Here is a 13,505-nt window from a genome sequence, read left to right on the forward strand (position 1 = left end):
TTAAAGGGTAACTGTTTCACCTGAGTGCAGTGTATTTCCCTGCACATACCTTGAAAATAATGTAATGAGAAAGAGGACGCCAAGGTGGTGTGTCTCTCTAAGGAAAGCTCCCTCTAGCGTAAAGTCCACTGGAGTTCATTCATTGCTTTCTGGTTTCTGATTTGAGAGGTGGGAGAAGGAAATGGGGATCAGAAGATCCTGCTGCTTTCTTTCCACGTCTGGCCGCCAGCTGAGACTCTGCGCGAAATAAGTAGAAAATCAGTTGGGTGTTTCTCTTGCTTTAGTAGGTCTAGCTAATGGATTAGTACCAGAGTGAAAGTTAGTGATGTCCAGGACGTTTATGCTTCCAATTTAAAATGTGTACCTTCCGAGTAAGTTTGCTGGATTGTGGGTTATATGTATGGGAAGATCATTTTGTGTCTCGGGCTGCTTTACCCTGGGCTGCTTGCTGTTTGAGGAGCTCCTCCCAGGAAAGGAACAGCACAACCGTTAGTCTCCCTATGGGCAGACTCCCACTTTGTCCCTTCCCAAAGCAGATCCACCCTCAGAGCCTGGTCCCACCCTTCTGGCTGCAGTGGGGCAGCAGCTCTGTGTCCGCCTGTCTGCACCAGCGCGTTGGTTTGGAGCGGTAGTGGAGTTCTGAACTCTCTGCCTCACCTCGTGTTGCTTTGATTTACAATACGGTTTCCATGCATGTCAATGAGACAGGTCTTGAAGGGAGAGGAAATGGGAAGCTTTTCTCCACCTCTGCTCCAGTGCTGATGGGAGATGTGAAGTCTGGGACCACCGCAGGGCCCTCCTTCCTCTGCCTGGCCGGCAGCATGCTCCTACAGCTCCCTGCTGCCGTTCTTGTCCTGTTTGTGCATCTTCCTCCTCCCTGCTCTCTGCCAGCCCTCAGCTCATTCCCAGGAAGTTTTTGCCTCTCCTTTGCTCTCCACGAGAATTCCTACTGTGTAGATATCTGTTCTCTTCCTTACCAGCCTTCTTGGCTCTCTCCTTTGCTGAAAACCTTATTACTTTTAGCACCCTTGCAATATTCTTTTCTTTCCAGCTTTACGCTCGTCGGCCTATCACTTACGTCCCAGAAGGTAGGTGGTGTTGGCACTGTGGTGAGGGTGCTGGGGCAGCAGAGTGTCAGAAAGCTGTAACCTCGTGGCTGCTGCTGGGTGGAAGGGACCTGGCAAACAGTGCTGCATAAAATTCAGGGAGATGAAACTGGGATCCCTGGAGGCCCAGGACAACAGTCAGATTGTGGTGGCAACCCAGCAGATTCAGACCTATTTTGGAGACTTTAACAGCGTGAAGGTTGCTTTGTCTCTTGTAAAGAATTCTTACATTCTTTTGGTGTTGCCCTCAGGTAAACATGTTAATAAACATTTTCAAATCTTGGTAGCTGTACTAAAGAATTATTAAATGTTAGGTTGCACCGTATATTCAGGAGATTTGTAAAGGGAACAGGCAGGAGACTTGTAGGGGAAACAGGTTGAAATCTCATTGCTTTATATGAAGAGAAGGCAAGGACTTCTGTTTCTTCTAATTTGTATCAAATTGATATCTGCATTTGCTTTTTGGAGATCTTGTTCCTTGTTAGATTTATATAATGCATTCAGCAGTAAAAGGTGGGTAGGTATGTATTTCTTAGAAAAATTGGTAGGGCTGTTATGCTAATTTAAGAGTTGCAATTAAAGTGTAATGGCACGTGCATATGGTTGCTCCTCTGATCCTGGCTATACTGCTCCTTCTGTTTTATTGGAATGCCAGTTGAGCTGTAGGAGAAAACAGTAGCTGCTAGCAGCAGAGGGGGCGTGACCACATGCAGAAGGGAGTTAATTTGTACAGAAAAAGCTTTGATACCTGAAACCTGTGCAGTGTCAACACTGAATCTAGGCATGCTAAGTGACTGCAGCTATTGCAACAATCAGAGTAATCATTTCAATTTACAACTGAACAGAGTGCTGGCAAAAGAAGCTTGTGAGGGTGATGCCTCTGTGTAGCCACCTTTGGAGTATCTCATAAACCTCCTTTCCACCTTGCTAATTGCTGTGACCTAGAAAGGCTTACAGTTAAGGCTAGGAGATACTTTGATCCTGTCTGCATGCTCATTTTACTGGCACAGATGCCAAAGCTGCCCTTTTTTGCAGATGGCTCTTGTTCCAAGAGATGGGCTCATCCAGTCACTTCATTATGTATTACCAAAACATAGCTTATGGTTAGAGCTTTTTCACTTTACTGGCTAAATACTAATCTCAGCAGATCATGTAAGTATAATAGGTTCAGGATTACCGAATATAGAAAAGGCAATGGAAGGGAAGTACTCCTAGGCTTGATTAGGAAAGAGATGGCTGAGCCTATGATAGTAAAAGGCAATTTGAGTACAGCAATCATGAAAGAGTGAGCCTATCATTTTCAGAAGAAGAGAAGAGTGAACATGAGAATAAAAGCAATAGTATGCAAGCAAGTAGATTGCAGCTCATAGAAGTGATAGGTAACATTTCTTGGGAAACAAACCTAAGAAATTCAGAAAGACTGGCAATTTCTAAAGGAACTAACTTTTTATTTTCCAGTCACAGTAAAGAATAATAAAAGCACAAATAGAAGGTGTCCCAATGAAAAGGTGTAAGAAGAGACAAAACTGCATGATCTAAAAACTCATACAGAAAGTGGAAGGTAGATACGTTACTGGAGATGAGTATAAAAGAACATTAGAAGAATCCAACGGCCAAATGGGATAGGCCAAGGCACAAAACATAGAACAACTATTAAAGGACATGGTAACAAGGAATCATGCTGTTTTCTCAGCAGTAATAAAAGGAGAGCTGAGTTTCTGGACTGCTAGTTGAGAGGGAATGACAAAACTCATGATGTGGTGCTGCAGAGAGGACCAAGTATTTAATGATAATGTTTTGCATCATGCTTTGCCCAAAAGGGTGACTTGTAATCAGGTGGCAAGCAAAGGACTGCTACCTTGAGAAAGGTAAGTATTCCAACTAGTGCAGGAATAGAACTGATGGTAAAGTAATGAGATAATAGGTATTTTAGAACAAGCGGGAGCTTATTGAATTGTCTCTGCAACAGGGTGAAATAGCTGAAGCAATGTCTGAACAATTAGTGGTTACACTGGAGAGCATTTGGAGGACAGTCTAGGTTCAAACAAGCTGTGAAAGAGCAAACACTGCACCTACATGTAAAATTTCCTGGGTCATTCTTTTTCCCCTTTGGAGGAGATAGCTTATCTTAAATTCTTAGAGGAAAAAAGTTTGAATCAAATAATCAACTGATCTTTTTTTTTAAAAAAAAAGAATAGCTAGTAGATAATAATATGATAAATGAATTTGCATGTTTTTTTCCAGAAGGTACCTTGTCAGACAAGCCTAATTTCCCTGTAAGCAGAGACATAGTATATCTTGATATACTGTTAAAGGCTTTTCACCCTTTCATAAACAAGGTGGCAATATGGGCTACAAGGTGGGTGCACAGTTGGCTGGAAAGCTGTTCTTGGAATAATTACCAGTGATTCATAGTCAAACTAGAAGGAGATGTCAAGTGGGATTCTGTCCTGGATTGCCTGAAAATATTAAATATTTTAATTAATGATTTGGGTGATAGAATCTGCATGCAAAATTTCCAGATGACACCGACCAGGGAGAGGATGTAAACCCTCTTAAGCACAGGATTAGAATTCAAAATTAATGTGGTATAATGGAGAACTGATCTAAAATAAATACGATGCAGTTCATCAAGGACAACTTCTAAATCGTGGTTGGGCAGGAATAATCAGCTGTGCAAATCAAAATGTAGAATAACTGGTGAGGCAGCAGGTCTGCAGAAAACAGATGGGCAGTTGCAAGAGTTCAGAAAATGGCTATGAATCAACAATACTATGCCATAAATGTTATGCTAGAATATATGGACAGGAGTCTGCATGTAAGACATGCAAAATGTTTTTTCCACTCTACTTAGCATTTGTGTGGCTGGTGGACTACACCTGCTCTGAGCAGTGCTCTTCAGGCCTATTGGAAGCATCCAGAGAAAAGCAAAAGGAGAAAGGCCAGAGGTCTAGACAACATGACCCTTGACAACTGAAAAAAGTCTTTTTCAGACTAGAGCAGTAACTCTCGAACTTTCTGAAGATGATTTTCCTAGGTTCCCACAAAGCAGTGGGGATTTGTGCCAGGGCATGTGCCAGATGTGCTGAGCTACATGGCAAGATGTGGCCATGATACTGGTGTGATGGTCAGAAGGACCACCTCGCTTGCACGCTTCTTAGCTGCCATGAAGTACCGCACTTTCTGCCTTGGCTGCTCTCAGTGCTGTGCCAGTGCTAGGGTAACAGTGGTGGGGATCCTGGACAGCCGGGGTCTATTTTTTACATTAGCTTTCTTCACCAGTGTGTTCGGAGTGCTGGTTTAGGAGAACAGTGTGAATCTGAACTCCATCGTTGGGGAGTGTGTGGCACCGGGCCATCCAGGATGACCAAAGTATAAGGGGAATACTGTGGGATGGATTAGGAACCAGTGTATGAAGCCTCCTGACCTTGCAAGGTCAGTTTAGGTCCATCAGGATTTTATTAGCTCCATCGCAGCACAAGCTCTGTCAGACCTGGGCTGACTCGGAGGCATTCCTGCCATCTGACCCTCAGCACTGCTGGTGGGATTATTAGCTCTGGCACTATGGAAACCAGAATAAATAGTAAGAGGTTGCTCTGTGCAGGGGCCCCCTGCCCTTCAGTCTGGCAATGACTTTTCCTGTCACCTTCTGATCCCATTCTGTCATAGCTTCATATCTTCTCCCTCACACCTTTCCCTGGGGAAGTGATGGCACCCTCAAATCGTTCCATAATCCCTTGCAGCCTTGCATCTCAAGGTCATTGTCACTGAAGCTTGACCTTGGGCCATATCCAGAGAGCCTGAGTTACTCCCAAGGAGCAACTCCTCAGCTTGGCTGATATTCCCCCAGGCCCTGCTTTAGCAGAGAGACTGAACGCATCTGTTAGGAGATCCTCGTGCCCACAGAAACACAGCTTGGTAGAGCTTCTCCAGTTCCCCCAGCTCTGCTCTGTACCCCCCTGGCACTCAGAACTTTTGCTGCATTTCTTCTGCTGTGTTTCACGCTTTCCCAACCTCTCTCCCCTCTTCCCCCATCAGTGCCTAAACGCCCTCTCACTGTGCTGAGGCTCCTCCATCCCTCCCCATGTGTACATATGGTCTCACTTCTCTCCCAGTTTTCCTACCTTTCTGTTGATCTTCCTGATTTTCACTGCTTTCCTTCACCTTCTTTTGTTTCCAGACCCCTTCCACTTCCAGACCAACCTAATTCCAGGTTGTCAAAAAGCCTCTTCCCCTCTTCTCTAGACTCAACCCTTCCTCTCTTTGTCTGCCCCCCTCTGGGGTGAGTACCTTTCCCCACCTAACATCTCTTCCACGATGACTTCTGCTGGTTTGTGTGGGACCTTTCTTTACAGAAAGGCGATCTGGAAGCCTGCTTCTCAGTTTGGCTTCTCTCCCCACATCTTGTTTTGCTTAACTGCTGGCGTTTTGGGTGGAGACGTGTCTGGCATGGGGGTGGTAGTTCCAGAATAGGGAGGCTCCTTGAGGGGATTACATGGGAGACCAGGTAAATTGCTCCAGCAGATTGCATATGACCCAGTTGGCCATTATTCATTTAGGCAATGGAAGAGTGAGGGAAGTTGTGATAACCATTTAAAAGTATATGGAAATTTCATGTAAAGAGGAAGGCAGTAGAAACTCCTTCCCAGTTCTGCTGGGGATAGAGCATGAAGTAACAGACAAGCTTACTGTGGTGGAGAGATTGAGGTTAGACATTAGGAAAATCTTTCTAATGGTAAGGATAGTTAAGAACTACAGCCGATTGCCTAGGGAGGTTGCGAAGTCCCCATCACTGAAGGTTTTTAAGAGCAAGTTGGACAAATACCTGTCAGGAATGGTTTATGTATAGTTGATCTTGCCCTGGGGCAGGGGAACGGACTTCATGAGAGCACTTCCAGCCTTACTTTTCTGTGATTCTATTACTGCTGGTTCCCTGGACAATAAATGTACATTTTCAAAGTTAGTAACCCACCTGCACTACTCTGTCTTCTCTGTGTTTAAGTAGATTCTTTGGAGCTCTTGGAATAATTGACAAAGGACAGCTTTAGAGTCTTGGGTGTTTAAAGTCTTAACTCTCTTTTTGCTGGAGTGTTGCTCTGCTGCATTCCTTCTACCCTGGCCTTCTTTAAACATCTTATTTTTGGGGTGTGTGACATTTGTTTCTGTGTCTGGGCAACTTGTATAGAAATATTTTAGTGTTACAGAAATACTGCATCCATTCTTCTGTTTCATAGTATGCAAGTATTTTAAGAAAAGCCTTTACCACTCTTAGACAGTGAACATATTTAAAGGTAATTGTTAAGAATAATAAAAAATAGGACAAAGCCAAAGCAACTACCCTTTGAGTTTGTTTTCTTTGTTATGAATAAAACTATGAGCAATTTACTTAGCACGAAATATATAACTGGTGTATCTGCAGCTGAAGGTAGCCTTCTTCCTTGGAATTATAATTGAGGCTCAATGTAAAACAGCAAAACAGGTTTGAAATGTCTTCTAATAACTATATAATGTAATTAATATTAAAAGCAGTTGAAAACTCACTTATACATTAACACAGGTCTCCCACATTGCTGCTGTCATTATTTGCATGATTTTCAATTACAGATAAACATCTAATTTAAAAAATACAACTTGAATATGTAGCAGAACATTTTCATCCCCCTCTGTTTGTTTTATTTTCATCTGCCTCTCGAAGCTGGTCTGGCCTTCCTAAAATCTCTGAAGTCTTCTTAACAAATGCATTCTTATTTTAAAAATTTTCAAGGTTACTGTGTCACTCATGGACAACTCTTACTGCCTCTTAGTTCTTGGGAGAAACAGATTGCTTTTTGCAATGCCCCTTACTCAGCACACAGATAGTAACAGATCACATTCCATTGTATTCCCTTAGATATTTTATTTAGTGTGCAATTTTTGGAGTACAGATAGTATTCTCAGCAAAAATACATGGAAGAAGATATAACTGTAGTTCCTATGATTTTGCTATCTAAAAATGTTATGTTCAGTAGCATTCAGCAAAACTGGTTTTGGTATAGTCGTGCATAGCCTGGAAGTCTCCTCTTCAGGGTTAAATGCTTTAATAGAATTACAAGAGAGTGAGAAACTGTGAAAATCAATTCGCAAACGCTGGTGCTGTGTGAGAGTGATAGCTTTTGGTCACAGCCTAGTTCTTCTGTTGTCCTTAAGATGAGTGATTAAAACAGTAATACTTTCTGCTTTAGGTCACTCTTCAGATCTGAGAGGTCAGCTTTTAAGTTTTGATCCCCAACTTTGTGTAGGTGAAACACTGTGTTTTCTGCTCTTTCCTTTCACCTCAAGAAAACAGATAGTCCTCTGCACATGTCTGGTTGAAGAACTGTTTAATCTGTAACCGGACAGATACTGCCTTTGGTAAGTCAGCTGCGGCAGTTCTTACGCAAATAGAGGGGCATTTCGCTCAGGCTGAAGATTTCATGGTTTAAATGCTTCTCCTTTCAAATTTTTACTTAACTGGAGTAGAAGACCTTCTTGCCTGTTTGCTTGTTTCAGTAAAGTACTGCATCCTTTTCCATTTGCTAAGGGGAAGAGTGGGAGAATTTGGGTGGCAGTCGCTCCCAGAAGGTGGCCTTGCTGTGTGAAGCCACCTGGAGCTCAGAGAACGTGGAGGCAGAGAAAGGTGGAAAAGAAACCAAGAGGGCTTGAGAGGAAAAGGAGCGGTGTGGTGCCCTCTGAAACACCTTGAGAGACACTGGACTCAGGAAAGGATCCTCCACAGACCTTGAACTGCAGGCATCATGTAACACCATTCCTGTCAAACTCCATCCTAAAATTATTACTCTGATCTGGAAGGAATTTTTTTTTTTTTAATTTTAAATTAATTTTCATTCATATTTGAGTTAATTTAAATTCCATTTTAAGTTACTTAATTTTCAGTGTAGATGTGGTCTTGGCTATGTGTGCATGATCCACTTGTTCTTATGACAGTCCAGAGCCCAAATGCAGGGCTGTGGATTGGGCAGGCCGGAGTGAAAGCAGGCTCAAATTTAGAGAAATGTCAAGGCCAATGCTATTATTAAAATTATTTTGTGAAGTAGCGTGTTGCTGGAAATGGCAAACCTCTTCCCAAAGTCATGGGGGGGAATGCTGCAGCATGTTCAGGGAGGATGTTGAGCCCGGCTCCTCACCTTTGATAACCATTTTTAGTAGATGATACTCAGCTGTAGCGTTACCATTTGCAAAGCTGATGGCTTTTTGGAAATGCCCATCTGCCATTTCTCATTTCTTAATAGTACATGTTGCAGTGTCTTCGCATGGTACAACTTAATCAGCCAAATGGCCAGTTCCAGACTGAATGACAGTAAATGTTGCTGTAAATATGCTACATTTCAGTGTTTAATCATAATAAAAAGGCAGACTTTTTTGAATGGACAAAACGAATGTGTAGTCCCTCAATAAACCCCATAAAATAAAAAGCAGTGAAAACTGGTTGTTAAATTGGCAGTGTATGTTTTCTGTTAATTATTTGTAATTAATTAGGTGCTTTTTAAAAATTATTTTTTAATATTTACTTGTAAGAGAAGAGATGGGATATGGCGTTCGGGCTGTGCCAGTGGCTGGCCGAGGGTGTTTTCGCTGCTGGAAAAGCCCCTCTGCACCTGCAGGTAGCGCTGCGGCCGGTGCTGCTTCCGAGGGGGAAGGAGCCTCGGGCGGCGGCCGTTGCGGGCGGCCAGGAGCCCCGCGCAGGAGCCGCTCGTCGCGCCCAGCGCCCGCCTGGCGGGAGGCGGCGTCCCGCCCGCCCCGGCTCCTTGCGGCGGGCAGGCGGGCGGCCCGGCGCCGTCCTGCAGGGGGCGCCGCGGGGGGCCGGGCCGGGCCGGCGGCGGGAGCGGCGCTGCCGCCTCGCCTGGGAGCAGCAGCGGGAGGCGGCCTGGAAGCGCGTTCCGGTACGCGCTTAAAAAGCCCCTAAAGAGGAAGCGTAAAACCCAAACTGATGAGGAACGGCTGAAGCACTTGAGTGCCTCAGCCCTTCTGGAAGCTGGGGAGTACAGTGGCCGAGTGGAAATATGAGCCATATTAGCCCAAACCTAATTTTATTCACATAAAAACGATGCGGGGTGATCCCAGGCACTCGGCTCCAGGCGGCGGTGTTTTGGGTGAGTAGCATGAGGTGAAGTTTGGACTAAGGCTTTGCTGCTTGGTTTTTCTGTAATGTCAAGCAGGCCGTTTCACTTTATATTCGATCAGTTTTCTTCTACCAAAAAATAAATAATATGAATTAATGTTACATTTATTTGTTGTATGCTGTGGCAATGCCTTTACAAATCAGAACTTGCAGTCTGGGTAAACAGAGAAGTGAAAATACTTGACGTTGAAGGATAAATGTTGTGGTGAAAAAGCCACAAAATTGAGGAGGAGGTAATACCACGTATACAGAGTTAAATGTCACATTTACTTCTCTGGTACTTACACCCTTCTACTTTTTCGGAAGAGAGGCCAGGATGCATGGGGATTAATTTACTTGTCAGGCCTTTTTTTTGTAGCTGTTTGGTTTGGGTTTTGTTCAGAGCAGAGCTTCTTACAGATGGACACAGTCCTTCCTCTGAGCCTTTCTACAAATGCACACGTTCCGGTGGCTGTATCTGCTGCATCTCCCATCCTGGGGCATGGCTTTCCTCACAGGAGCACTCTGTGATGGAGCAACCGGGACCCACCCAAAGCACGCACCCCGTGCTGTGCCCCTCCCAGGTTTTCTCCCTGGGCACTGCCCAGCCCCTGCTCCAAACCCTTTCCAGAGGGATTCTCCCACCCTCTTTAATTTCTGCTCAACCCTCAGCAGCACTGAATAAGCAAAATGTTTGGTTTCCGGTAGGATCATTACTTGCTGGTAGGGTGCAGCCTTTGAGCCCTGCCAGCCTCTTGTGAACACCCAGAGATACTCTCTGCCCTGGAACAGAGTAAGACACGATACTCTGATTTATCTGTAATAACACTGCTGCTTTCTGAGATCCATCTTTTCTAAAGTTATGCTCACGTAGGGCTGAGAAACTGCTGATTTCTGAACCAGGGGGGTTTTGGCAAGTGGGCTTTTGACAGTATCTGGACCCCAGAAACTTGGGGTTTGATATCAAAACAAAATTCTGTATCGTATTTGAGTTCTTTCCTGTAGTCACTCCGCTATAATTTGACTGTAAAATTTACCCAGTAGTTTGGGCAGCTGAATCCCTAAGCTTTCTTTAAAAACCATCGAGATGTGTTTCCCACGGGTTTAAGCAGATGTATCTGTGTGCAGGTGGCAAACAGGGGCACTCTCCCTGCTCTTCACAACCATGGGTCTGTTTCCACATTCTCTCATGCTGGGATTAACAATCTGTTAACAGTGAAGAACAGGTTGAGCAGTATGTCTTTCATACATTGTGGGGTTTGATTTTTATTTCTTAATTTTTTCTCTCCTTATTGTGTGCTCTTTGTGTCCATAGCTTTCTTGCTTTCCTCGCTACAAAGTCACTCCCTTCTGATTTAAGGGCAAGAATAGAAGGAGCTTTGTTTGAGGGGTGAGGAGTTAACAATGAGGATTTTTCATGACGAAAACGCCCAAAAAAGAATCCAATTCTACAGCCAGCATCTAAGCAGCATCTTCAATCCACACCTCTGAGGATAAGCTTGTGTCTCTTGTTAGTGGGTGAAATAGCTTCGTTCAATGCTATTTGATTGCTGACAATGCTGCACTGCAAGCGTTTGTGTTGTAGGTGTACATATGCTGAGGTGGTGGGAGGAGGACCCAGGATAAGGTATGGGCTTCAGAAAATCCCAGAAGACTTGCTTGGATGTGGCTTGTTCAAGAATTGTCTGTTTGTCCTGGAGGCTTAGACTGTACAAACCAGTAATTTATACTGGCTGAAGACAGATTCACAGCCGGCTGTGTACTCAGTTGGTCCTTGATTTAAACGAAAAAATTGGAGTATGTGCATGAGTCTCCATTTTTCCCCTTCCTGAGCTTTATTATACTTGATTTGTTTATCTCAAAAGAAATACTTTCAAGATAATATCTGCTTCCAGTTGCTCAGAGCAAGAATTTGAAGAGACACATGACCTGCTACGACAATGCAAGAGTAAGTTCAGAAAAACTTCACTGCTCTCAGTTCAGGATGTCGGTGGCATCTGTGAGCTAAAGACACTTCTCTTTTTTTCTGTAGAGATCATAACTTCTGTATCCAAACCAGTGCTGTTTATAGAAATCATTGGAGAGTTTCTGTGTAGTAAAAGGAATAGGGGTGAGCTCCAACAATAAAGTCAACAAGTATGGTTCTTGAAGATGTTTTTATTCAGTGCCTTCTCTAGTGTGTGCATGGAAAAAGTGACATAGCATTGACTTACTGGCTTTTGTACAATCACTCAAGTATGTTACTGGTTTAAAACCATATTATTCTACTTTTTGATACAAACAAGGTAGTGTTCTCTCGGGCATATGATCCCTGCTTATAGTGATCAGTGTTGCACCGAAGAACCTTCAGCTGATATGGGGACCCTGCTGTGCAAAGGTAATGAAGGTCAGCCCCTTTTAAAATCTCAGTGTCTAAAAAAGGCAAGATAGAAGCAGATAGAAAAAGTACTGCTACTGCTGTCCTCCATATGCAGATAGGCAACTAAGGCACAGATGAAATATTTACGTGGAGTGAGCTAGAACTTGGCAGACCTGAGAACTAAAGCTACAGCCTCTGAATCTGAACCCAGTAGGAAGGGTGAGATTATAACCACAAGTACTAATGTATTTATTTTTATCTCCTAGTCAGCAGTATACCTGCTGCACTATTTTCTTGTATTTCATCTGTTGTATCTTTATTCTTTTTACTTGCTGCCATGAGGAGAAGAACATAAGTCAGTAGGATTTTTGTGGAAACTAGAGGTTTGCTTTATGTCAGCATTCCTGGAAAGAATTTCTCTGAAAAAGAATTACAGCTACCCATAAAATATGTGACACAAACAACCCTTCTCATCTGCAGGTATCAATTGTGCATTGGCAAGAAGGGGGTGCTGGGATACCAGACTGCTTGAAGGATATGGGACATTACTTAAGGGCTTAAAAAAAATAATGTCATTGAATTGCCAACTAGAGAGCAGGATTATTGAAACTTATGGGAACAAAATTTAGTGAGATGAATACAAATAAATCTGTCCATGGTAGTTGTACTTCTTTTTCAAGGATCTTTAAATGCAAAATATGATGTTCATTAATGTAATGCAGGCAGGCTCATTGCTTTGTTGCTTTATACATGTATGAATCAGACTTACATGATGTCTTAAGACCTATTTTGAAGAGCCTTAAAAAGGTCTGTTCTTTATGTAACTTGCTTTCTCTGAAGGAGGAAAGGCAGGTTTTGTGGAAAGATCCTATTTTATACTACAACTAGTGGTCTGTTTGGAAAGCAAACAAACAACTTACCAAAACCCACAAGTATTCAGGCATACGAGCCCTTTACCTCCAGGAAATCTTTAAGTAAGCATTTGAGATTCTTCAGTTTGCTAAGGGCCATCTTCTGCTACATAAGCAAAACAGAATTAAAACCAGTCATGGACAGCCAGTGGGGAGAAAATTCTCATGCAAGTGAAATTGGCTGTTGCTGTATTAGCATTTTGCTTTCAATCAGTATTGTGATTGTGAGCAAAATCCCCCAGCTGGCCCCATTCGTGGTGCTGTGGTTCAGCTTAGAAGATAGCTTTGTTGCCACCAGAGTAGCCAGTGCTTGCTAACAGAAGACTAGAGAAGGTAAAGTTGCTTTTTTCCAGCTGTTTGATACCTGTGACCTAACGAAGAGGCAGTGGGATGCTGGATGTGTTAATGAGGGAACTAAGGAAAGAGAAGTGAGACCTAGGGATAATAGCTGAAATTAAGTGAACTTGCAGAATTTTACCCTGAAAGAAATAGATGCTTGAGTCTACCACCTGGAAAGAGTGTTTGTGGAAAACCAGAAGATGGATGTCAAAGCCTGACTTGTGATGGTTGCAGAAGGTAAAGCTGAAGATGAAGTTAGATGTGCATGCAGTGGTTAATGTGATTCGCTTAACAGTGAGTGCTGTCACTACAACCACACTGAAGTTCTGCCAACAGTGGGTTACAAAAACCTTTAAACACTTGTACAGGGAACAAACTCTGGAAATCTTACCCTTAAACTGACAGTCTTGAAACAGTTTTAACTGTGAAAGAGCTATACTCATTTTTCAGAAGAGTTTCATAAGTCTAGTGTGCTGATTCTTAGTTTTTCTGTTCTTAAATATAGGGCCACTGTCTAAAAGTCATATCAGTGTGAAACTGTGTAGACATTACATGATGCCAAGAAAGGACTTGCCAGGTATTTATAAATAAATTCCTGGTGCGCTCCCATTTTCCTTCCTCTTGTCTTTGCTATTATCCCACGCATTTGCCCC

General features: G+C 43.2%; 1 protein-coding gene across 3 annotated transcripts in view; it reads left to right on the forward strand.

The window, feature by feature from the left end:
• The window catches only part of LDLRAD4 (low density lipoprotein receptor class A domain containing 4), a 294,703-nt gene that overhangs the window by 105,221 nt on the left and 175,977 nt on the right, over positions 1-13,505 (forward strand). The window contains exon 1 of one of the 3 annotated variants that reach the window (XM_037378819.1): positions 9,102-9,235. The exons of the other annotated variants lie outside the window; for them this stretch is intronic. Coding sequence (XP_037234716.1) covers positions 9,190-9,235 — 46 coding nt within the window. The 5' untranslated portion in view covers positions 9,102-9,189. Of the gene's footprint in view, positions 1-9,101; positions 9,236-13,505 lie in introns of those variants that run through there. 3 annotated transcript variants of the gene reach the window in all.

The sequence above is a fragment of the Falco rusticolus genome, chromosome 3 (genome assembly GCF_015220075.1).
Source record: "Falco rusticolus isolate bFalRus1 chromosome 3, bFalRus1.pri, whole genome shotgun sequence".
NCBI lineage: Eukaryota > Metazoa > Chordata > Aves > Falconiformes > Falconidae > Falco > Falco rusticolus.